At 47.8% G+C, this 22123-nt stretch overlaps 3 protein-coding genes across 3 annotated transcripts in view; 2 read left to right on the top strand and 1 right to left on the bottom strand.

Annotated features, from left to right (window-relative positions):
• LOC106572267 (cadherin, EGF LAG seven-pass G-type receptor 3) overlaps positions 1-4208 on the top strand; it is a 51189-nt gene extending 46981 nt beyond the window's left edge. Inside the window, exons 34-35 of the mRNA XM_014146319.2 lie at positions 788-1745; positions 2372-4208. Of these exons, the coding sequence (XP_014001794.2) occupies positions 788-1745; positions 2372-2399 (986 nt within the window). The 3' untranslated portion in view covers positions 2400-4208. The remainder of the gene's footprint in view (positions 1-787; positions 1746-2371) is intronic.
• Positions 4209-4392: 184 nt separating this feature from the next.
• On the bottom strand, positions 4393-6972 carry fsbp (fibrinogen silencer binding protein). Its single transcript, XM_045695984.1, has 4 exons — positions 6855-6972; positions 5588-6463; positions 5212-5273; positions 4393-5052 (listed from the first exon to the last, which is right to left on the bottom strand). The coding sequence occupies exons 2-4, from the start codon at positions 5988-5990 to the stop codon at positions 4507-4509; spliced, it is 1011 nt and encodes a 336-aa protein (XP_045551940.1). The 5' UTR covers positions 5991-6463; positions 6855-6972; the 3' UTR covers positions 4393-4506.
• Positions 6955-17106, top strand: LOC106572268 (WD repeat-containing protein 6). The gene is made up of 6 exons (XM_014146320.2): positions 6955-7215; positions 7683-7816; positions 12888-15561; positions 15709-15786; positions 16059-16175; positions 16323-17106. Coding segments are annotated over exons 1-6 (3708 nt in total). The 5' UTR covers positions 6955-7213; the 3' UTR covers positions 17026-17106.
• Positions 17107-22123: the final 5017 nt, after the last annotated feature.

Genomic DNA, 22123 nt, shown 5'->3' with positions numbered 1-22123 from the left:
TGATCATACAGTCGTCCGGAACAGCTGATGCTCTCATGCATGCCTCAGTGTTGCTTGCCTCGAAGCGAGCATAGAAGTGATTTAGCTCGTCTGGTAGGCTCGTGTCACTGGGCAGCTTGCAGCTGTGCATCCCTTTGTAGTCTGTAATAGTTTGCAAGCCCTGCCACATAAGACGAGCGTCGGAGCCGGTGTAGGACGATTCAATCTTAGCCCTGTATTGGCGCTTTGCCTGTTTGATGGTCACTTCCTGGTATGGCAACTGCTCGGCCTCCGACCGCAAGGCACTACAGAGGGTAGTGTGAACGGCCCAGTACATCACTGGGGCCAAGCTTCCTGCCATCCAGGACCTCTATACCAGGCGGTGTCAGAGGAAGGCCACCCCCTCCCTCTCCCCCCCCTTTACACCACTGCTACTGTCTGTTGTCATCTATGCATAGTCACTTTAATAACTCTACCTATGTGTACATACCACCTCAAATAACCAGTGCCCCCACACATTGACTCTGTACTGGTATCCCCCTGTATATAGTCCCGCTGTTGTTATTTCACTGCTGCCCTTTAATTACTTGTTACTTTTATCTCTTATTCTTATGTTTTTTTTTTTTAAACTGCATTGTTGGTTAGGGGCTCGTAAGTAAGCATTTCACTGTAAGGTCTACACCAGTTGTATTCTGCGCATGTGACTAATACAATTTGATTCGATTTATTATTACCATACAGATTCATGTAAACTCAAAACACCAAAATATATATTGACCCTTTTTCTAATCTCTCCCTGTTGACTCAGGCATCTTGAAGAACCGCATTGACTGTCCCCCGGCCCTGCAGGGTCTCTCCGCCATGGGCCAGGTCCCCAGCGAACTCTCCTGGTACCGCACCTCCACCCTGGGCCACAGGGGTGTCCCGGCAGCCTCCTACGGCCGCATGTACTCTGGGACAGGCTCCCTGTCTGGTACGGGCTCCTTGTCCCAGCCCGCCTCCCGCTACTCCTCCAGGGAGCATCTAGACTCTCTGGCCCGCCGCCAGCTCTCCAGAGACCCCCTCGGCCGCCAGGCTGGAGGAGGATCCCAGAACCGTCTGGACCGCCAGGGCCCCCGGGACAACCTGGACCTGCTGCCCCGCCGCCGTGAGCCGGGCCTAGACAGAGCTTCCAGGGAGAACCTGAGCAGCTCCAGAGACAGGCTGGATGTCCACCAGCACAGCGTCCACGCCTCCCGGGAGGACTTGAGTGGGAATGGGGGTGTGGAGCCCGGTCTGGGAGGGTCGCGCTCCCAGCTCAACACCCTGACGCGGCGCCAGGCCTCCTCCCGTGAACACCTAGGAGGAGCGCTGATGAGCAGCCGTTCCCGTGAACAGCTGGAGGCCAACGGGAGCGGCGGGGTGACCCAGTCCCAGCCCTGCAGGGAGTGGCTTCGCACCCTGCCCCCCCGCCAGCACTCACACCCTGACCAGCCCACGCCCTCCTCCCCTCCGGCCCCCATCAGCGAGGAACCCCAGGAGACCCCCCTACCCCGCCGCGGCCGGCTGGACTCTGCCCCCCTGTGTAGGTACCCCCTCCCTGCCCCCGGCGTCCCCCCCAGCCGCCACCCGTCCAGCGAGCACCTAGACATCCTGTCCTCCATCTTGGCCTCCTTCAGCTCCTCCGTGCTCACCCCCCCAGCCCCCTCCTCTGCACAAGGACCCTCCCCCTCCCCGCCCCACTCCGCCACCTCCCACAGCATCTCTGAGGTCTCCCCAGACTCTGAGTAAGTCCTGCACTCTCACTCAGCTTCATCTACCTGCTTCCTCTCCTCTTCACACTCCTGCTCTGCTCTCTTTCTCTATCCTCACACATCCATCTTTTTGGTTCCTATCAAAGATGTGATGATTTGGATTATAAACGTGTCATAGCCTGCATGTCAGGAGATGCACACCGAGTGTACAAAACATTATGAACGCCTGCTCTTTCAATGACATAAACTGACCAGGTGATTGCAGGTGAAAGCTATGATCCCTTATTGATGCCACTTGTTAAATCCACTTCAATCATTGTAGAAAAAGGGGAGAAGATAGGTTTAAGACATGGATCGTGTACGTGTGCCATTCAGAGGGTGAATGGGCAAGACAAAATATTTAAGTGCCTTTGAACAGGGTATGGTAGTAGGTCCACCACCCAAAGGACATCCAACCAACTTGATACAACGGTAGGAAGCATTGGAGTTAACATGGGCCAGTACCCCTGTAGAATGCCTCGACGAATTGAGGCTGGGGTGGGGTGCAATTCAATATTAGGGAAGTGTTCTTAATGTTTTGTACACTCAGTGAATGTAGCATTCCTCAGCTATGTTATTTTGGCTTGCCCCTGATTGTGGGCTCTCTTTTCTCTTCACAGAGTCAACAGAAGTGAAGGACAGTCTTGATGACACCCTCCATATCCCACAATGCATTATGTTTGTATTGGGGATACCAAGGACTGTGTGGGGGGGAGGATCTAAGTGTTGAAGAAAGGCAGACAATGAGATGGAGTTTGGAGGTGCTTGGTTCGTTCTGTTGACTATTTTCTGTTACAACCAGCACCAAGTATGGGGAGGAGGGCTATACGATAGATGGCTATTAATGTTTCATGAACTTCGATCCTCAGATTTAGTCATGAACACAAGGATCGGAATTGAACCGCTAAGAAAAAGATGAACCTGTACATAACATTTTTATACATTTTGTATCTTTTTCATCAGAGACGAAGAAAAAAAACATGGACGTTTTTGAAGATTGCGTCCATGTGCGGTTGTGAACGAGGTGTGAATGGAATCTGTCGCTAGGGGCAACAGCCCTTGAATCAAAATACCATTATCCTGAAACGTTTCCTCAAACCCGTCAGCTATATGTATAAAACTAGGGACGGGTCGGTTAGTGTTGATTGGATGAGATTGTGAGACCTGAGAACGTGATAGGACGAGGAAGGTGTCGGGGGCGGGTGATGGGAAATAGGAATGAATTCTATGAAAGAGGGATCTGACAGAACAAATGATTGTGAACAAGAAAGAAGGCGAAGATACTTTGACATTTGAGAGGCTTGATTATGTCATTCTTCAGTTGGTCGGGATACTGTTTAGATGGAAGTGCTCTGTTAATCCAAGAAAAGACCCACTGCATTTGAATGTCAGTCGTCTATTCCGCAGCATCATATCTCTTTCTGTGCTACTGTATATCAGAAACAAAACACATCAGTGAAAAACATAAACAGCATCATTACATATCTAATAGTTTCTCTGCCTGATATTTGGTCCATTTTAGTGTACAAAACCCTCTGTTGGGAAAATGGTCACGTATAACTCTGGGGTTATAGGGGTATGAGAGGTAGAGAGAGAGAACATGTTTAGGTTAGCACTAAAAGCCCTAAAGTGGTGTTCCATATTGGCTCTGAGATGAAAAGGCAGATCAGAGGAAGAGGAGTGAGTCACCTGTGCACCAGTTGTTCCAGGACCATAACGAGAGAACACGTTGCACATGTAATGTCAAAAAAAAATGTATGTAATAACACGATGCTAAACAGACGCGTGGAACAGGAAAAAAAGTGGGTCAAAAAGAAAAATGAGTGAGAAAGACAGAAGGAATCGAGGAAGTGTTACTCATCAGAGGAAGGACGAAAAGACAGATTGTAGAAAGAAAACGACTTGTCTCTTACACCGACGGTCTGCAAATCTCTTTTCAACGACCTGCTTTAATCTTTTTATGTCTTTGGGTTGTGGTAATATAAATGTGACAGTATTATTGCCAAAAATCTCCCCAGGGTCCCAGATATCCATCCTTAGCTATGTTCCATCTATGTTTAACTGCTCTAGTTATTTTGCCACTGGTCAGTTATTTTTTTATATTATTTATTATTGCAGTACCTTTAACTTGTACAGACATGAGATTTATATTATTTATTACCTTGTCATTTTGTGTGAGAGAATGCAAGCGCTATTTGTTCAAATGGTTTTTTGTTGCTGTGTTTTTTTTTTACATGTTTCGTATGAGCTGACTCTCCCACTGTGACAAAATGCATTGAGAGAAAAGGAAATGTGTGAGAAGAGGGAAGTCATTGAAGTGTAATGATGGAGGGAAGGAGAGAGGGATTGTCAGTTTGTGTGCTTATTCTGGGGTATGTGCTCTCCCGTCGGCATGGGGGGAATTTAAAACAGCTGCTCCTCAGTTACCAACATAAAAATAAGAAATATTCCTAACAAGATGTTGTTTGAGTCCTATTTTCTGTGAGTGACATTCCCTGGTGAAAACAACAGTTTTAGCAGACTAGTTTTGACAGTTTGTTTCCAGAGGGTCTCCTCTCTTTCAGGTCTCTTCACATTCAAAGATCTCTACCAGACCATTAAAACAAAACTCCTACAGATCTAGACCAGCAATGAAAAGGAATACCAAAACAAAGATTTTACTAAGGTTTTAACAAATACCTGAAACTGTCAAAAACGTAAAAAATAAAATAAAAATCATCTTCATAAAAACATAACAGCAACAACAAAATAACCGTCAAATGATTTGATCGTGATCATCGCCCTCAGTGTCCTCGCTACTCGAGCACGGTCGTATCTCTTCCCCCATCTTCTTCAGCTTAGCCTGGTAGTATCTCTTTTTTAGCCTGTAGGCTTTCTCTTTCTGCCTCACCGCCTTCCTCTTGTCTTCTAAAACCTTCTGTTCCATCTGTAGGACTCTCATTCTCTGCTCATGTTCCAGCTCCGACAGTTCCAGCATGCGCGGCCCGTACCGTGGGTCCTCAGACCCCCGCCCTGCTGCCGCTGCCAGAGAGGTGAGGGGTTGCGGGGCGGCCCGGGGGATGTAGGGCAGGTCAAAGTTCACGGGGCAAGAGGTGAGCAGGCTGGAGGATGAGGCAGATGGGATGGGCGGAGGGAGGAAGGACGGGGACGTCCCAGACCAGGAGGTTTCACTGTGGGTGAGAGTGGAGGCGTTGGGCTGGCTGGTGGAGAAGGGGATCCGGAGGGGTCCAGCACTTCCTGCTAGTGCTGTGAAGGATGCGATGCCGATGCTCATGGCTACCTGGTCTTTACTCTCACTCTCCTGGGGAAGACGGACTGGGTTAGATTTCAACTGCACTGCGTCCTTTTATAATAGAAGCTCTTTCAGTTGCTACTGAACTGTATTGACATGTTCATATGTAAATATCATCATACACTAGAGGATTGTCTATGGAGTTGTGCTCTAGCTGTGACACGTTACCTCATTGTGACTGTTATCAGCATCGTCCTGGTCACTCCCACTGGTCGCTGCAGTACATGTCACTAGATCACACAGAGACAGACAGACAGCGAGACAGAGATTGGAACAGTCTCCCCTAGCACCATATATATTTGTGTGAGCAAATTGGTTGACAACACATTTTTACATTTACATTTAAGTCATTTAGCAGACGCTCTTATCCAGAGCGACTTACAAATTGGTGCATTCACCTTATAATATCCAGTGGACCTTATAATATTCAGAAGTTACACATCAGCCTATCATCTAAGGAATGCACATTTGATTCATGCGTGAACTCAATATAGATGAGCTCATCTTAGTGGCAGTGGCAGTCCTGAGAGTAGTGTGGTATTACCTGCTGTGGGGGAGCCAGGCCTGAGGCCGGTGTAGCCCACCTCTCCGTCCATGTCGTCCTGGTTGGAGATGAGGTTGGGTACCATGGCCGTAATCTCCCGCTGAACCTCGGTCAGGGCCGTGACAGGCATGCCGGCGACCACCTGCTCCTGACGCCGGTGCAGCGCCTGGCGGCTCTCCACCTTCAGCCTCTTCCACAGGGTCTTCATGGTGCCCACCGTGCTCGGTGGCCGGTCGGGGAAGGCAGCGTTGAAGGCTTCCACCACCTCGGCCCACACAGCGTTGCGGTGCACAGTAGTGTTGGTGTCCTTCCTGAAGTCCTGGACTGTGTGCACCACACCCTGGATCCTCTGCAGGAAGTAGAGCTTCTGCTGCATGGTGAAATTGGGCGTGCGATACGACATGGTTGTTGGTCGCCAAGGCAACGGGGTGGAGGTGAGGGTTCTAGTCCTGCTCGGGTTCGTGTGTGAGAGGGATTACGGGTCTGCAGTAGGCCAAATGGGGGCATTCTCTTCCAACCAACATACTGTATGAGGTTGATTTAGGTTTTAAGTCTTTGTGTGGTTGTTCTTTCCATGAGCATAGAGTTGACTTTGAAACTAGAGTGTTTTCAGTGTGCGTTTGTTGAGGTTTAGTCCAACTTGATGTCCTGTCAGAGATCATGTGGAAGAACTACTTGGGGTGTGCATTTACTTGGTGGGTGTGTCATTGTCATGAATGGTCCTGTAATCCACAGTAGGGCATCATCTTTACTGGGATAACCAGTTGTTATTCAGTGTTTAACACAGGCAAAACGTGGGTGTCCACTGTCAAGTCAAATTACACAATGAACCGTGTTTTACGGAGCTGTGGTCCAATCTGTAATGATTCTTAATCTCTGGGTCGGGATAGAAGAAAACATCAGAATGACATTCAGATTGATATGAACACTTTACAGCAAGGTTGATATTTTTAAGAACACGTGCCATCATTCCCAAGAGATACCGAATGTTCATCCTCTCCTTTTAATAAAAGGGACTAATTCAGACCTGGGACATCAGGTGAGTGAAACTAACTACCAGGAACAAACAACCATAGCGTTTCTGGACGGAATTGCACAGCCTTTATATCGAATGCCTTGTTTGTTACCTAGCAGGTTAGCAAAATGACAGTAATAATGCTAGCCAAGCTAATACACCTAGACTTCCCCATATACATGCGCTTATTTGGATGTACATTTTATTTGTAAATTAAAACAAATAAACATATGAGTTGTTATTATTACTCACATGCAACCAGACAGCCAATAAGAGCGGCGAATTATCGTGGACAAACACTTTGTTGTCCTGCCACCACCACCCCCTCATGTTTGGCGGCCGGATATGAAATTTAAACAACAAACCTAAGTATTTTACGCAAATGGCACTTTCGACTCTTTTTTTAACCAATGGCTGCCCGCTTTATTGCAAAGTGCGATGCATTATGTCAGTGTAGCCACATTTGATTGGATGCGAGTGGAAGAAACGCATGGGTGGCTAGCTAGTTCTTCAGAGAGAAGAACATAACAAATTCACGAAATGTGTTTCAAAGGACAATGAATACTTTTTTTGTGAAGAAATGAAAATAGTTTCCTGGCATCTAGATAGATATGTAAGTAACTAGCCATGTTATTTCCAAGACAGTAGCCCTGACATGACTAGCTAATTACCAAAGTCAAATATTGTTATAACTAGCTAACGTTAGCTAGCTAGCTAACCCCCTTTCATCTGCGTGGCTACCTAGTGTAATAAAAAGTTATTAGCATGTTGTCAGCTTTTTCGTATTTTCCTCCCTTGGTGTTGACAATAAATCAGAAGTTACTGTAAATTAGATAGCTATAAATTGTGAATATCACTGTGCTGCACTGATTGGCAATGGCAACCTCCTTTTTCCCGGATTTTCATTCATAAGAGAAACATTGAAATAATAAGAGAATGAATACCAGCTAAAGCCACAAATTATCAAGCGCGCACACACATAGCTAGCTGACAGGTTGACGTCCTCTCACTATGCAAAATGTTTTTTTTTTTGGATGAGAAGATTACTAGCTAAAGTTAATGTTTCTGTATGTGTGCCAGGTCATCGGGTGCTGTTGATGAGAGGCTTTCAGCAGGGAGTGTGTCAATGTCAGTGATGATGGCAATTGAGACGGCAGCCCTGGTAGTCCCTGTCACCGCTCTGGAGTTCCTAAGGGAGGAGTACCTGCTGACAGGTAGGGGATCCCTGGCTAGTTACGTAATTATAACTGATATGCCATGGCTCATACAGCGTTACAGCTTGGCTAATGGAATGCGCCTGCACCCATTTTTCAACTAACCTGTTCTTGGTGATACTTTCTTTATTCTCGATTTGGAAGAAAAGTACATCTTATAAATGTCCGTGTCCAACAAATCATCTCCAAGTGATTTTAATTTTGGAATCTGTTTCAAAGTAAACAAGGTTTGAAATGATAATTGTTTTTGTCAAATATTATATCTGTTTGGGCTTCTTGTGGTCAATTTGCAGGCTACAAATGATTTGTAATTATGTTCCGTCACCCTGACCATGCGCTCAAGAAAAAAATGGGCTTGTGGCTGAATGTAGTTGATGATCCCTGCTTTATGCTAGCTACTTATCAATGGCTTTCTCCTAGCTGGAACAGCTAGCAATGGTTGAACTAGCCAGTGATTTATTAGCCAATCCCTGGCTAGACAATACAAGACCGTCCTTACTGCCTTGTCAAAGCTGGAAGGCATTATTCACAGTCATTTTCAACCTCTCCTTGTCCCAGTCTGTAATCCCCAAATGTTTTAAGATGACCACCACCAAGAACTCTAAGGCTTCATGCCACAATGACTACCACCCTGTAGAACTCACATCTGTAATCATGAAGTGCTTTGAGAGGCTGGTTATGGCACACATTAACTCCAACATCCCAGACACCCTAGACCCACTCCAATTTGCATACCATAGATGATGCTATCTCAATTGCTCTCCACAGTGAATTTACCCACCTAGATAAGAGGAATACCTATGTGAGAATGCTGTTCATTGACTACAGCTCAGCATTCAACACCCTTCGTCCCCTCCAAGCTCGTCACCAAGGTTAGGACTCTGGGTCTGAACACCTCCCTCTGCAACTGGACCCTGGAATTCCTGACGGGCCGACCCCAGGTGGTGAGGGTAGGCAACTTCACCTTCGCCACACTGACCCTCAACACAGGGGCCCCACCGGGGTGTGTGCTTAGTCCCCTCCTGTACTCCCTGTTCACTCATGACTGCACGGCCAGGCACGACTCCAACACCATCATTAAGTTTGCCGATAACACAGCAGTGGTAGGTAGGCCTGATCACCAACAACGACGAGACAGCCTGTAGGGAGGAGGTCAGAGACCTGGCCGTGTGGTGCCAGGACAACAACCTCTCCCTCAACGTGATCAAGACAAAGGAGATGATTGTGGACTACAGGAAAAAGAGGACCGAGCACACCCCCATTCTCATCGATGGGGCTGCAGTGGAGCAGCTTCAAGTTCCTTGGTGTCCACATCATCAATAAAGAACATGGTCCAAGCACACCAAGACAGTGGTGAAGAGAGCACGACAAAACCCATTCCCCCTCGGGAGAGTGAAAAGATTTGGCATTGGTCCTCAGATCCTCAAAAGGTTCTACAGCTGCACCATTGAGAGCATCTTGACTGGCTAAGTCATTGCATGGTATGGCAATAATAGCATCGCCCCTCAATCGCATGGCGCTACAAAGGTTGGTGTGGAAAGCCCAGTACATCACTTGGACCGAGCTCTCTACCATCCAGGATATTTATGTCAAGCGGTGTGGTAGAAAGGCCCGGAAAATTGTTAAAGACTCCAACCACCCAAACCATAGACTATTCTTGTCACGTCCTGACCAGTTAAGGGTTATTTGTTGTTGGAGTTTGGTCAGGATGTGGCAGAGGGTATTTGTTTTATATGGTTTGGGGTGGTGGTGTAGGTAGTAGGTTGTTTTATTTATGTATTCCGGGGGTTTTGGGCACTGCTCTGTGTTTATGTATTTCTAGGTTTAGTTAGTTAGTTGTGGGTATAGGTTCTAGGTTTGTTTTCTATGTAGAGTTAATTGGGATTGGACTCCCAATTGAAGGCAGGTGTGTTGAGTTGCCTTTGATTGGGAGTCCTATATTAGTAGGGTGTGTTTGTCTGTGTGTTTGTGGGTAATTGTTTGTGAGCACTGCTTGTTTAGCCTGCCACACTGTTTGGTCGTGAGTATCGTTTATTGTTTGGTTTTTCCTGTGGATGCTTTGTGTTTTTTTCATTAAAAGAATGAGTATCCACATACCCGCTGCAGTTTGGTCAATTCAACACGACACTTTTTGTGACAATTCTCTTTGCTTCCGCACGGCAAGCCGTACCGGTGCATCAAGTCTGGCACCAACAGGCTCTTGAACAGCTTCTATCCACAAGCAATAAAACTGATCCAAATCTAACAAAATAGCTACACAGACTATATGAGTTAACCTTACATCTTTATTGACCTTTTATTTATATTTTTGTACTCTCTCTATGCACACTCACAGTGGCGTCATCTGCACCCCTGCACACTCACTCACACACACTCACTCCATCTGCTCAATCACACATAATATGCACATACATTTATACTGACTCTACACACCCACACACCCACTCACACATACAAGCTGCTGCTACTCTGTTTATCTTCTATCCTGTTGCCTAGTCCCCTTACCCCTATACATATCTACCTCCATCACTCCAGTATCCCTGCACATTGTAAATATGGTATTGGAACTGACCCTGTATATAGTATGCTTACCCCTATACATATCTACCTCATCACTCCAGTATCCCTGCACATTGTAAATATGGTATTGGAACTGACCCTGTATATAGTATGCTTACCCCTATACATATCTACCTCCATCACTCCAGTATCCCTGCACATTGTAAATATGGTATTGAACTGACCCTGTATATAGTATGGTATTAACTGACCCTGTATATAGTATGGTATTGAACTGACCCTGTATATAGTATGGTATTAACTGACCCTGTATATAGTATGGTATTGAATTGACCCTGTATATAGTATGGTAATAACTGACCCTGTATATAGTATGGTACTGAACTGACCCTGTATATAGTATGGTATTGAATTGACCCTGTATATATTATGGTATTGAACTGACCCTGTATATAGTATGGTATTGAACTGACCCTGTATATAGTATGGTATTGAACTGACCCTGTATATAGTATGGTATTGAACTGACCCTGTATATAGTATGGTATTGAACTGACCCTGTATATAGTATGGTATTGAACTGACCCTATATATAGTATGGTATTGAACTGACCCTGTATATAGTATGGTATTGAACTGACCCTGTATATAGTATGGTATTGAACTGACCCTGTATATAGTATGGTATTGAACTGACCCTGTATATAGTATGGTATTGACCTGACCCTGTATATAGTATGGTATTGACCTGACCCTGTATATAGTATGGTATTGAACTGACCCTGTATATAGTATGGTACTGAACTGACCCTGTATATAGTATGGTATTGAATTGACCCTGTATATAGTATGGTATTGAACTGACCCTGTATATAGTATGGTATTGAACTGACCCTGTATATAGTATGGTATTGAACTGACCCTGTATATAGTATGGTATTGAACTGACCCTGTATATAGTATGGTGTTGAACTGACCCTGTATATAGTATGGTATTGAACTGACCCTGTAAATAGTATGGTACTGAACTGACCCTGTATATAGTATGGTATTGAACTGACCCTGTATATAGTATGGTACTGAACTGACCCTGTATATAGTATGGTATTGAACTGACCCTGTATATAGTATGGTATTGAACTGACCCTGTATATAGTATAGTACTGAACTGACCCTGTATATAGTATGGTAATAACTGACCCTGTATATAGTATGGTATTGAACTGACCCCGTATATAGTATGGTATTAACTGACCCTGTATATAGTATGGTATTAACTGACCCTGTATATAGTATGGTATTGACCTGACCCTGTATATAGTATGGTATTGAATTGACCCTGTATATAGTATGGTATTGAATTGACCCTGTATATAGTATGGTATTGAACTGACCCTGTATATAGTATGGTATTGAACTGACCCTGTATATAGTATGGTATTGAATTGACCCTGTATATAGTATGGTATTGAACTGACCCTGTATATAGTATGGTACTGAACTGACCCTGTATATAGTATGGTACTGAACTGACCCTGTATATAGTATGGTATTAACTGACCCTGTATATATTATGGTGTTGAACTGACCCTGTATATAGTATGGTATTGAATTGACCCTGTATATAGTATGGTATTGAACTGACCCTGTATATAGTATGGTACTGAACTGACCCTGTATATAGTATGGTACTGAACTGACCCTGTATATAGTATGGTATTAACTGACCCTGTATATATTATGGTGTTGAACTGACCCTGTATATAGTATGGTATTGAATTGACCCTGTATATAGTATGGTATTGAATTGACCCTGTATATAGTATGGTATTAACTGACCCTGTATATATTATGGTGTTGAACTGACCCTGTATATAGTATGGTATTGAATTGACCCTGTATATAGTATGGTATTGAACTGACCCTGTATATAGTATGGTATTGAACTGACCCTGTATATAGTATGGTATTAACTGACCCTGTATATAGTATGGTATTGAACTGACCCTGTATATAGTATGGTATTGAACTGACCCTGTATATAGTATGGTATTGAACTGACCCTGTATATAGTATGGTATTGAATTGACCCTGTATATAGTATGGTATTGAACTGACCCTGTATATAGTATGGTATTAACTGACCCTGTATTTTAGTATGGTATTGAACTGACCCTGTATATAGTATGGTATTAACTGACCCTGTATTTTAGTATGGTATTGAATTGACCCTGTATATAGTATGGTATTGAACTGACCCTGTATGTAGTATGTTACTTATTTATTGTGTTCTTCACATTTATTCTTATTTCTCATATGTTTTTTTCTAGTATTACATTGTTATTGATTATTGCATTGTTGGGTTTTGAGTTTGCAAGAAAGGCATTTCACTGTATTTGGGCATGTGACATTAAAACCCTTGCATGATCAATCTGATCTGGGCCATGTTCCAAATACTTATAAATTGCATCCTTCCTCTCTTCCTTTGTCCCTTCCTATGCTCTGTCATTAAGTGTGATTAGATATTTGACATGTGCATGCGTCCATACAGGTGAGGGTCCGATCCTGACAGTGTACCGCCTCCAATCTCAGTCCAAAGCCTTCACCTCACTGAGCGTGCTCCTCAACTACCGCATCCATGGGATTCGTCCCAAACCACAGACAGGAGACAGACGGACCAGTGACCCAGACGATGAGGTGGTAGTGTTTGGAGGGAAGGCTGTGCGCTTGCTGAGGCTGAGTGCTGGAGGGCAGAGGCTAGAGCCGCTGGGCCCCCTCATGGAGCTGCCTGACTGGGCCCTGGACGTCCGCTGGGTCTCTGGAGAGAAAGGTCCACTCCTCGGCGTGGCTCTGGCCCACAACGCTGCTTTGTTGTTGGATCCTGTTGAGGGCCGCATCCTGGCCCTCTGCTCTTGCCAGGAGGGGTGTTTGCTGTACTCCGCCCTGCTCCTGGGTGGGAACTGGGAGGACTCTGTCCTGGTTGGGGGGACCGTGTTCAACCAGCTGGTGCTCTGGAGGCCAGGGGGGGCACAGCCGGACGGGAAGGCCCCAGTGGAGAGGCGTCTGCCAGGTCACAGTGGCGTCATCTTTAGCCTCTGTTACCGCCGGGAGACTGGCTGGCTGGCCTCCGCCTCGGACGACCGCAGTGTGAGGGTCTGGGGGGTGGGGGACCTGGGGGGTGCTGGAGGGGGGTGTGGAGACCCCAGCCCGACGTGTTTGCGGGTGTTGTATGGACACCAAGCCAGGGTGTTTTCCGTCAAGCTGTCCCCTGGACGGGTGTACAGCGCTGGGGAGGACGGGGCCTGTCTGCTGTGGGACTGGGGAGGTGGGGGGAGGGTGGCTCGGACACTGAAAGGCCACCGGTCCGGGGGGGTGAGGGCGCTGGCGGTCAGTGAGGGAGGGGACGGCCAGGGGAGGTGGGTGGCCACCGGAGGGGCAGATGGAGGGATCCGCCTGTGGCGGGTGGGGGGTGAGGAGGAGAAGGGGGATGGCGAGGGAGGGCAGGGGGAGGCGGAGAGCCTGGTGGACTTGGGCTTCCAGGGCCGAGGCGTCCCCAAGGTGGTGGGTGTGGTGGGGGACGGGCACTGGATCCAGGGCAGGGTGGTGGTGAACACAGACCATGGGGACGTCTACCTCTATGAGGGGGGGCGGTGGGGTCTCCTATGGGAGGGGGGTCCTGAGTTCCAGTCCTACTGTGTGATGGAGGTGCTAAGGGTGAGGGGTTGGGGGGCTGCTGCATCCAGGGAGGGGCTGTGTGCTTTAGGCAGCCTCAGTGGAGGGGTGCAGATCTTCCCTCTGTCTCAGCCTGGCGCGGGGGTGTTGCTGAGGGCAGGGCCAGGGAAAGTCCACAGTGTGCTGTGGGTGAAGGGCCAGGCAGAGGGGCAGGGGCGAGGGGGGTACCTGCTGGCGTCCGGAGCAGAGGGCCTGGTCCATCGTTGGCAGGTGGAGGTAGAGATGAGAGACACTGGACTGGCTCTCAGGGTGGAACCACTCTGTCCTCTCCTTCTGCCTCCCTGTGCCAAACGCTGGCTCACTGCTGTAGTTTACCTCAACCGCCCACAGGGGGCACTGTGGGTATGTGGAGACAGGAGAGGATCACTGCTGCTGTTTGAAGAGAGTGAACACCATCAAGAGAAGAAGAGGGGACATGGAGAAGAGCATGAGGATGAAGAGATGGGAAGAGAGGCACATAATGGGCTGGTTGAAAGCCATGATGAAAAGGGGGACGTGGTAGTCGGAGAGGAGGATGAGGAGAGAGAGGCCAGCAGGGCAGGGCTGACCCTCCAGCCTGTGAGCTCTCTGTTCGGGGTGCACGGAAAGCAGGGGGTGACGTGGGTGTCGGAGCACCGGGGGCTGCTGTACAGTGCGGGGAGAGATGGCTGTGTGAGGGTCCTCCGGGTTGGACCAGAGGGACTGGAGGTTCTGAGGGTCCAGCGGGCCTGCAGGGGGATGGAGTGGCTGGAGAGAGTTCTGCTTCTGGAATCCCAGGACTCAGAAGAGGAGCAGAGGGTCCAGGAACCAGAAGGGAGTGGGAAAGAGGCCCGCTTTGTGATCGTGGGCTTCCACTCGGTCCACTTTGTGGTGTGGGACCCCGTGAGGCAGGAGAGGCTGCTGTCAGTGCCCTGTGGAGGAGGCCATCGTTCCTGGAGCTACTGCCCCCACCAGGACGGCCTCTCTATGGGCCAGGGGGCCCTGGTGTTCATCAAGCAGGGGGTGGTCCTGGCCTCTGAACCCTCTGGGGAAGCACCCAGCCGGGCAGGGAGCCTGGACCTGAGACAGGGGCTGCACGGTAGGGGAGTGGGCTGTGTGTGTCGCTTGGGGGTAGTGGGGGAGGCTGGAGAGGGCCGCTGGGAGGTGCTGGTGACCGGAGGAGAGGACACCAGCTTGACCGTCCTGGCGGTCCGACCGCAGACGGGCGAGGTCAGAGTGCTGTCGGTCATCACCGACCACATCTCGAATGTTCGGACTCTGACAGCAGTCAAACGTTTAGATGGAAAGACTGAAAGAGGGACAGATAAACAGACAGCAGCACAGTCCCTCTCTGTACTGCTGGTATCTGCAGGTGGGCGGGCACAGATGCAGTGCTACCGGCTGCTGATTGGAGGAAATGGACAGTTAGGCTTGCCCTCCTGTCAGGTGATACAAGTGGCCAGCCACCGATTGGACGATCAGTGGGAGAGAATGCGGAACCGACACAAGACTGTGAAAATGGACGCAGAAACCAGGTGAGTGTTTGAACTTTGTACTTTATACAAATGCTCGCTTTCATTCAATTCGATCATACAAAGATATCCCTTTACTTTCTACCAGAACACACCAACACACAGATACAAGCACAATCTGATGTTTTACTCTGCTGTTTGTGTTTTCAGGTACATGTCCATTGCCGTGGTGGATGACGGGACAGAGTCGGTCCTCCTGGCGTTGGCCTGCAGTGATGGAGCTGTGAGGTAAGCGTGTAATACACTATCATTGTTCTACCAGTCAAAGTCATGAGGTGCACAAAAGATTATGACCTAGTGTTTTTATTTGACCCCTTTCCTAAAATAATGTCTGTCTTTCCCTCTCTCTCTCTCTTTCTTTCTCGTTCCTCTCTCTTTTTCTCTCTCTCTTTCTTTCTCGGTCCTCTCTTTCTCGGTCCTCTCTTTCTCGTTCCTCTCTGTCTCTCGCTCTCTCTTTCTCGCTGTCTCTCTCTCTCGCTCGCTCTCTCTCTCGCTCTCAGGCTCTTCTCAGTCAGTGAGTTGAGGGGGAGGTTTGAGCTCCTGTGGGAGAGTTTCCACCACGAGCGATGTATACTCAGCATCGCCACCTACAGCCTGGAGGATGGACAGGGCAATCGGTGAGGCACTGGGGGGGGGGGGGGGTTTGGGGGGGGCTGAAGAGATGCAATTCATGTTCTGGATAGCCCACATTTTCCCTCATCATAATTTTGACCTCCTCTTAATAACATCAGCCTAACGTTCTCTCACCTCTCTGTCTCCCTCAGACGTGTGTTCCTCTTCAGCGCAGCCACAGATGGAAGGATAGCAGTGTGGGATATGAGCAACGTGGCCAACTCAGAAGACAAGCCCCCTACTGCGGCCCTAGCCCCAACCAGCCCCTGTCTAACAGTCCCCGCCCACCAGAGTGGAGTCAACACCCTGGCCGTATGGGAGGAGGGCCTACGGGCGGGACATACAGACGAAGCCCGGATAACATTGGCCAGCGGAGGAGATGACGGACAGCTGTCAGTGGCGCTCATCGGGGTGCAGTACCAGGGGGAGGCGGTAGGGGGCAGCAGAGTGTGTCTACAGCTCCAGTCTCAGTGGTCAGTGGCTTTAGCCCACGCCGCCCCTCTGACCGCCCTGAGGATGCTGAGCCCAGGCCTGTTAGTGTCCACATCCCCTGACCAGAGGGTGTGTCTGTGGAGGCTGGCCACTACCGGACTCAGCCAACAGGGAGCGCTCGTCTCCCATGTGGCGGACGCAGCAGGGCTGGAGGTGTGGACTGAGGCTGGGGTTGGGTCTGGATGTGGGGACAGGGGCTGGGTGGTTGTCTGTGGACAGGGGTTACAGCTGCTGAAGGTGACCGACGTGGAGGATGGAGGGAACAGGGAGGATAAAACTGGAAGAAAGAGCTGTGTGAGAGGGAGGGAGGAGTGTGTGAAAGTGTCTTTGCACCAGTGTTGTCTGGAAGACAAGACAACATGACCTGTTGTGAACTGGACCCGTGAACTAGATTAATAATAATAATGTTCATTTGGATTTTGAAATAAACTTAATTTAAATCAAGATATATATCTCAAATGATTTATAGATGTATGGATGCTTGTGGTCTTCTGTGGCAGCCAGGGCTAGTGAAGTGGGAGTAATACTATGGGTTCAACTGACTGAGTGTGTGTGTGTGTGTGTGTGTGTGTGTGTGGGGGGGTAATGTACTCCACTGCTGTAATGTGAAATGGGGGTCAGTACACAGGTTTACAGTGGGGCAGGACTGCAGTAGATGAACATGAATATTTTAGTCACGTCTCCGATTGCCTTTCATCCAGCATCTGTCAGTGTGCCAACTTCACTGATGAGAGAGAGAGGGGGGGGGGGGGGAGAGGGAGGGGGGAGAGAGAGAGTATTTGAAGAGCTAGATGGGGCAGGGTGGTGATGCCGCCTTCTGACCGATGACGTATACAAACAAATGTATATGTAAATTCTCTGCAAAATAGCTGGATTGGGGTTGTTTCAGAAAAGACCTGTAATTCAACTGTAGTATGCTGAAATCACCTGGAGAAAGATAAATGTGAAGCGTGAGAGAAGACTCATGGAAGGGATCTATTGATGCGTGGAGGGAGTCGGTGCTGAAGGAGGAAGTAACTTCGCTGTGAGCTCAGTTGAACAGAAGGCGTTGTCTGACGAAAGATCAAAGAGAGAAAGGAAGAGTGTGTGTGCAGTGGTGTGAGGGATGCCTTGGCGTAGCCAGCGAACCCCCCGAGGGAGGAGAAAAGACCCCCAAATTGAGGAGCCTTCCACACCCACCAGAGAGGTACAGTACTACAAACTGGTGACACTGTTGACCAAGTTGTTGTGTTTTTATCATGGATATAAACTGATCTCTCTGCTCTGTCATCACAGGCCGCAGTATCTGTGATGTCACAGGATCGGTTGCCTATGATTGGCTCCTCTGGAAGTAAGCCAGCAGGTACAGTGAACTAACTATAATTTCAATAAGGCCTTTACCCAATTAGATTGGCTCAACTTCTGCGTCCTCTCTGGCCTCCTTTTTGAAAAATGTCAAAGGTAATCGAGGAAAGGCGGCAAGGAGAGGAAAAGTGGACAAAAATGCGCTCGTATGAAATTGGACTCCTCCAATCGCGTGTCATCAGGCAAATGTCGTTTAAAGGGTGGAATCCCAAAATAAATGTTTAAAGTGATGAAAACTAATTTTGCTAGTTGTGCAAGACATTTGATAGATAAAGGGACAAGTAGCATATATACATTTTTTATGTTTGCAAGCTTTTCTCCTCTGAGAAAACAAAAGCTGATTCAAAAGGCGTGTGGCAGATTTCAAAACTCTTCCATGAAGTAATCCGGTAGGATGCACTTGTGCCTCTTCGTCTTAAGGAGGCTATCGAGGAGGGGAGGACCATCTTCCGTTTGCCTACTAACGAATTGACACACTCGACCACTTGTGGGTTTCGGGGTCACGGAGGAGAGAGGACGGACTTTAGCCCAAACAAGAAAACCCTCCTTGTGTTGCTATTTTGACTTCCAATCCCGTATCTATTTGAAGACGCTCCCTAGGAGTAGCATGCAGTGAACAGACATACTCCCATTCCAGTAAAGAAAAGTGCTGGCATGTAGTATAGACACTGTAACATTAGTGTTAACATTATCAGTCCGTCTTCTCCTTTGTATTGACCGCTGGTCCTGGACCAGTGTCAAATGCTAACTGGTCTAAGAGACATGCTCCTGTCTCCTCTCCTGTCTCCTCTCCTGTCTCCTCTCCTGTCTCCTCTCCTGTCTCCTCTCCTGTCTCCTCTCCTGTCTCTTCTCCTGTCTCCTCTCCTGTCTCCTCTCCTGTCTCCTCTCCTGTCTCCTCTCCTGTCTCCTCTCCTGTCTCCTCTCCTGTCTCCTCTCCTGTCTCCTCTCCTGTCTCCTCTCCTGTCTCTTCTCCTGTCTCCTCTCCTGTCTCCTCTCCTGTCTCCTCTCCTGTCTCCTCTCCTGTCTCTTCTCTGTTGGCTCTCAAGTGTTTGTTTTCCTCTGGCTTTGTCCTCTGTCAACACACAGACACTTGATCATATCAACAGAGAGGCACAGGGAAAGAACTAGGGCAAGGAAATCCACATGAAAAATGATTCCCTTTGTACACTGAGTATAAAAAACATTATGAACACCTTCCTAAGTGGCACCCTCTTTTGCGCTCAGAACAGCCTCAATTTATCGGGGGCATGGACTCTACAAGGCGTTGAAAGCGTTCCACATGGATTCTGGCCCACGTTGACTCCAATCCTTCTCACAGTTATGTCAAGTTATGGCCAGATGGGAAACTTGAGCGTGAAAAACCCAGCAACATTGCAGTTCTTGACACAAACCGGTGCACCTGGCACCTAATACCATACGCCATTCAAAGACACTTAAATATTTTGTCTTGCCCATTCACACTCTGAATGGCACACACACACAATCCATGTCTCAATTGTCTCGAGGCTTAAAAATCATTCTTTAACCTGTCAACCTCCCCTTCATCTATATTAATAAAAGTGGACTGAACAAGTGACATAAGGGATAATTTCACCTGGTCAGCCTATTTCATGGAAAAAGCAGGTGTTCCTAATGTTTTGTACAGTCAGTGTGTAGACTATGCTTGATTTAGTAAAACACTTTTATACACTTGAATACTTTGATGGCACATTTACATACAATTCTAAAACTGTATGCTATACAAATTCAAAGACAACCTCGCCCTATGTCAACTGTATATCAGTGACAAACGAAGGTGCTTTAAAGCTGAAATCCATGAAGGGGGATACAGTGCCACTGTTCGGCCCCCAGCACTTTTGTTATTGTTTTTGTTTTGTTGATGAAACGAAAGAGAGGAGCATCCAGCATCGTGGTAAAAAAAAAGTCACATGACATATTCTGCAGTTTTAATCACGCATGCAATGATGTCCTAGGGAAAAACAGTGTTCGTTGTTTGAAATAACTAATTTGTTGTTGTAATAAAGCAGACATACCCGGCAGTTTCAGCAACTGTGGATTTTAGCTTTAAAACAGTCCTGCCTTGTCTGTTCAACATGGAAGAATCTCTCCTCCTCCACAGCCAAGCCTACTATGACAACCCACCAGCGCCCCTCTCAGGCCGCACGGAGGAAGCGCACCCAGCCGGGCCAGACCTCCGCCAACCTTCCCCCGGACAGCATGACCCCGTGGGGCGGACTGTCCCTGTCCGAATCTTCCTTCACCAGCATCCCTCCGCCCCCGCCCGCCCCTCTCCCCACACCCCTGTCCCCCCAACTCCCCCGACACCTGTCGGGGGGTGTCGGTGTCCGGAGCCCTGCCCCCTCGCCCCCAGTCACAGCGCCCACGGAGGGGAGCAGGGCTGTGAGGGTGAGGCGCAGGGTGCTCCCCCAGCACAGGCTCCCCCGTGCCCCCCGCTTGCCCCCACTCAGACCCGTCACCAACCTCAGTTTCTCTCGCAGCTTCACCTTCTCCTTCTTTGAACTGCCGCTGCACCAGTCCCCCCACAGCCGCGCTGAACGCGTCCGAGACCTCATGCTGCTGCTGAGACAGATCCAGTACTGACTGACTGCGACACACCATGACCCAGAACAGCAACTCAGTACTGACCACAGCATAGCTATTAACTAGGACAATACTTGACCACTCACCAGGACAATGGTCCAGTTCTGAAAATGCGGGACTACTGTCTAGTACCGACCACCTTGATGGTACACCAAGGACCACAACAGGACCATGGTTATGTGCAGATCATCTGAACCATTTCTGATTAAGTCAGTCCAGGGATACTGCTTTTAAAGCACGTTTATTCTCAGCGTTTGTATGTTAGTGTGCCCAGTGATTGGAGTACTAAACATTTGTCTGCGTGTGACATGTGTTAAGAATTTTTAGTTCTTATTGGCTGTCTGGATCTGGGGGTGAGGCTTTGAGACGGCGTAGTACGGGTTAAATTAGGTAATTTATCAGATTAAAACATATCGACAAAAAAAATAACAGATTCAAAAAATATACAGAGTTAAAACTCAGGATAATTGGATGGTAGAGTTTTATGTAGCCTGATATGCTAGTCAAAGTCTATCTAAGTTCATGTTTGATGCCGTAGTTATAATGTGGGAAATGGTCCCATTGCAGGTTGGTAATCATTCTCTCCCAAGACATGATCATTTAAAGATCTGTATTTCTCTCTCAAAATCATAAAGATTATAGCATTTCATTTAGTCATCTTTACACTTTATATGATATAAAGAAAGTTAATGTTTGATCTAATGTGTCAATGTTTAGAATGTAAGGTTGGGAAGAATTCTCTCCTGAGACTTTGGGTAAAGCATTTTTAAAAGTCTCCATTTGTGTCAGAATTATTTGGAGGAATTTGTTTTTGTCATTATGTCATTTTATATTATACAATGTGATGTGGCAAATGGTTATAATTTAAGGCTCGTTTGAGAACCTAAGATGCTTTATCCCAAGACCTTTATGCATATCAGTACAGCAGAAGAATCAACGCACACCTACAAATCATCAAACACACCCTGTCCTCACTCACTGGTAGAGATACCTGCGCAAAGCGGTGCACACTCATACGCACACACCTATAAGCTACTCCACAGACATGCGCACCCTTTGCTGACTGACATGGTGTCACGTGTGGGTATCTGATATCAGTGGACTTTGAGACAGATAGGCAGAGGCGTTGGTGTTCATTTGGACCTTGTCCCCAGGATGACAATCTGATAGCCCTGTAGTCTCTGTGAGACCACAGGCAGGCACATCCCGGTGGCATCAGGCTCGGGGCCAGAGATTCACAACATTTCATTCCCATCGAAATGTTGTTGTCTCTAGTTCCAGAGAAACCGCTGCAATATTTTAAACAAATGTCAGGGAATCAGAATTTTAATAGAGGATCAGAGCCAGCAGCATACGAGCCAGCAGCATACGAGCCAGCAGCATACCACCCTGCATCCCACTGCTGGCTTGCTTCTGAAGCTAAGCAGGGTTGGTTCTGGTGAGTACCTGGATGGGAGACCAGATGCTGCTGGAAGTGTTGTTGGAGGGCCAGTAGGAGGCACTCTTTCCTCTGGTC

The sequence above is a fragment of the Salmo salar genome, chromosome ssa15 (assembly GCF_905237065.1).
Source record: "Salmo salar chromosome ssa15, Ssal_v3.1, whole genome shotgun sequence".
In the NCBI taxonomy this organism is placed as follows: Eukaryota; Metazoa; Chordata; class Actinopteri; order Salmoniformes; family Salmonidae; genus Salmo; species Salmo salar.
Note: the sequence above shows the minus strand (reverse complement) of the source record. Positions and strands in the feature narration are given on the sequence as shown.

Bases quoted from the DNA above. Each gene is read 5' to 3' on its own strand.
- LOC106572268 (XM_014146320.2), top strand. The intron at 15,562-15,708 runs GTGAGTGTTTGA...TTGTGTTTTCAG, and splicing joins AAAATGGACGCAGAAACCAG to GTACATGTCCATTGCCGTGG. The intron at 15,787-16,058 runs GTAAGCGTGTAA...TCTCGCTCTCAG, and splicing joins TGCAGTGATGGAGCTGTGAG to GCTCTTCTCAGTCAGTGAGT.
- fsbp (XM_045695984.1), bottom strand. From the start codon at position 5,990: ATGTCGTATCGCACGCCCAATTTCACCATGCAGCAGAAGCTCTACTTC. The intron at 5,274-5,587 runs GTAATACCACAC...TGTGTGATCTAG, and splicing joins GCCTGGCTCCCCCACAGCAG to TGACATGTACTGCAGCGACC. The intron at 5,053-5,211 runs GTAACGTGTCAC...CGTCTTCCCCAG, and splicing joins CTGATAACAGTCACAATGAG to GAGAGTGAGAGTAAAGACCA.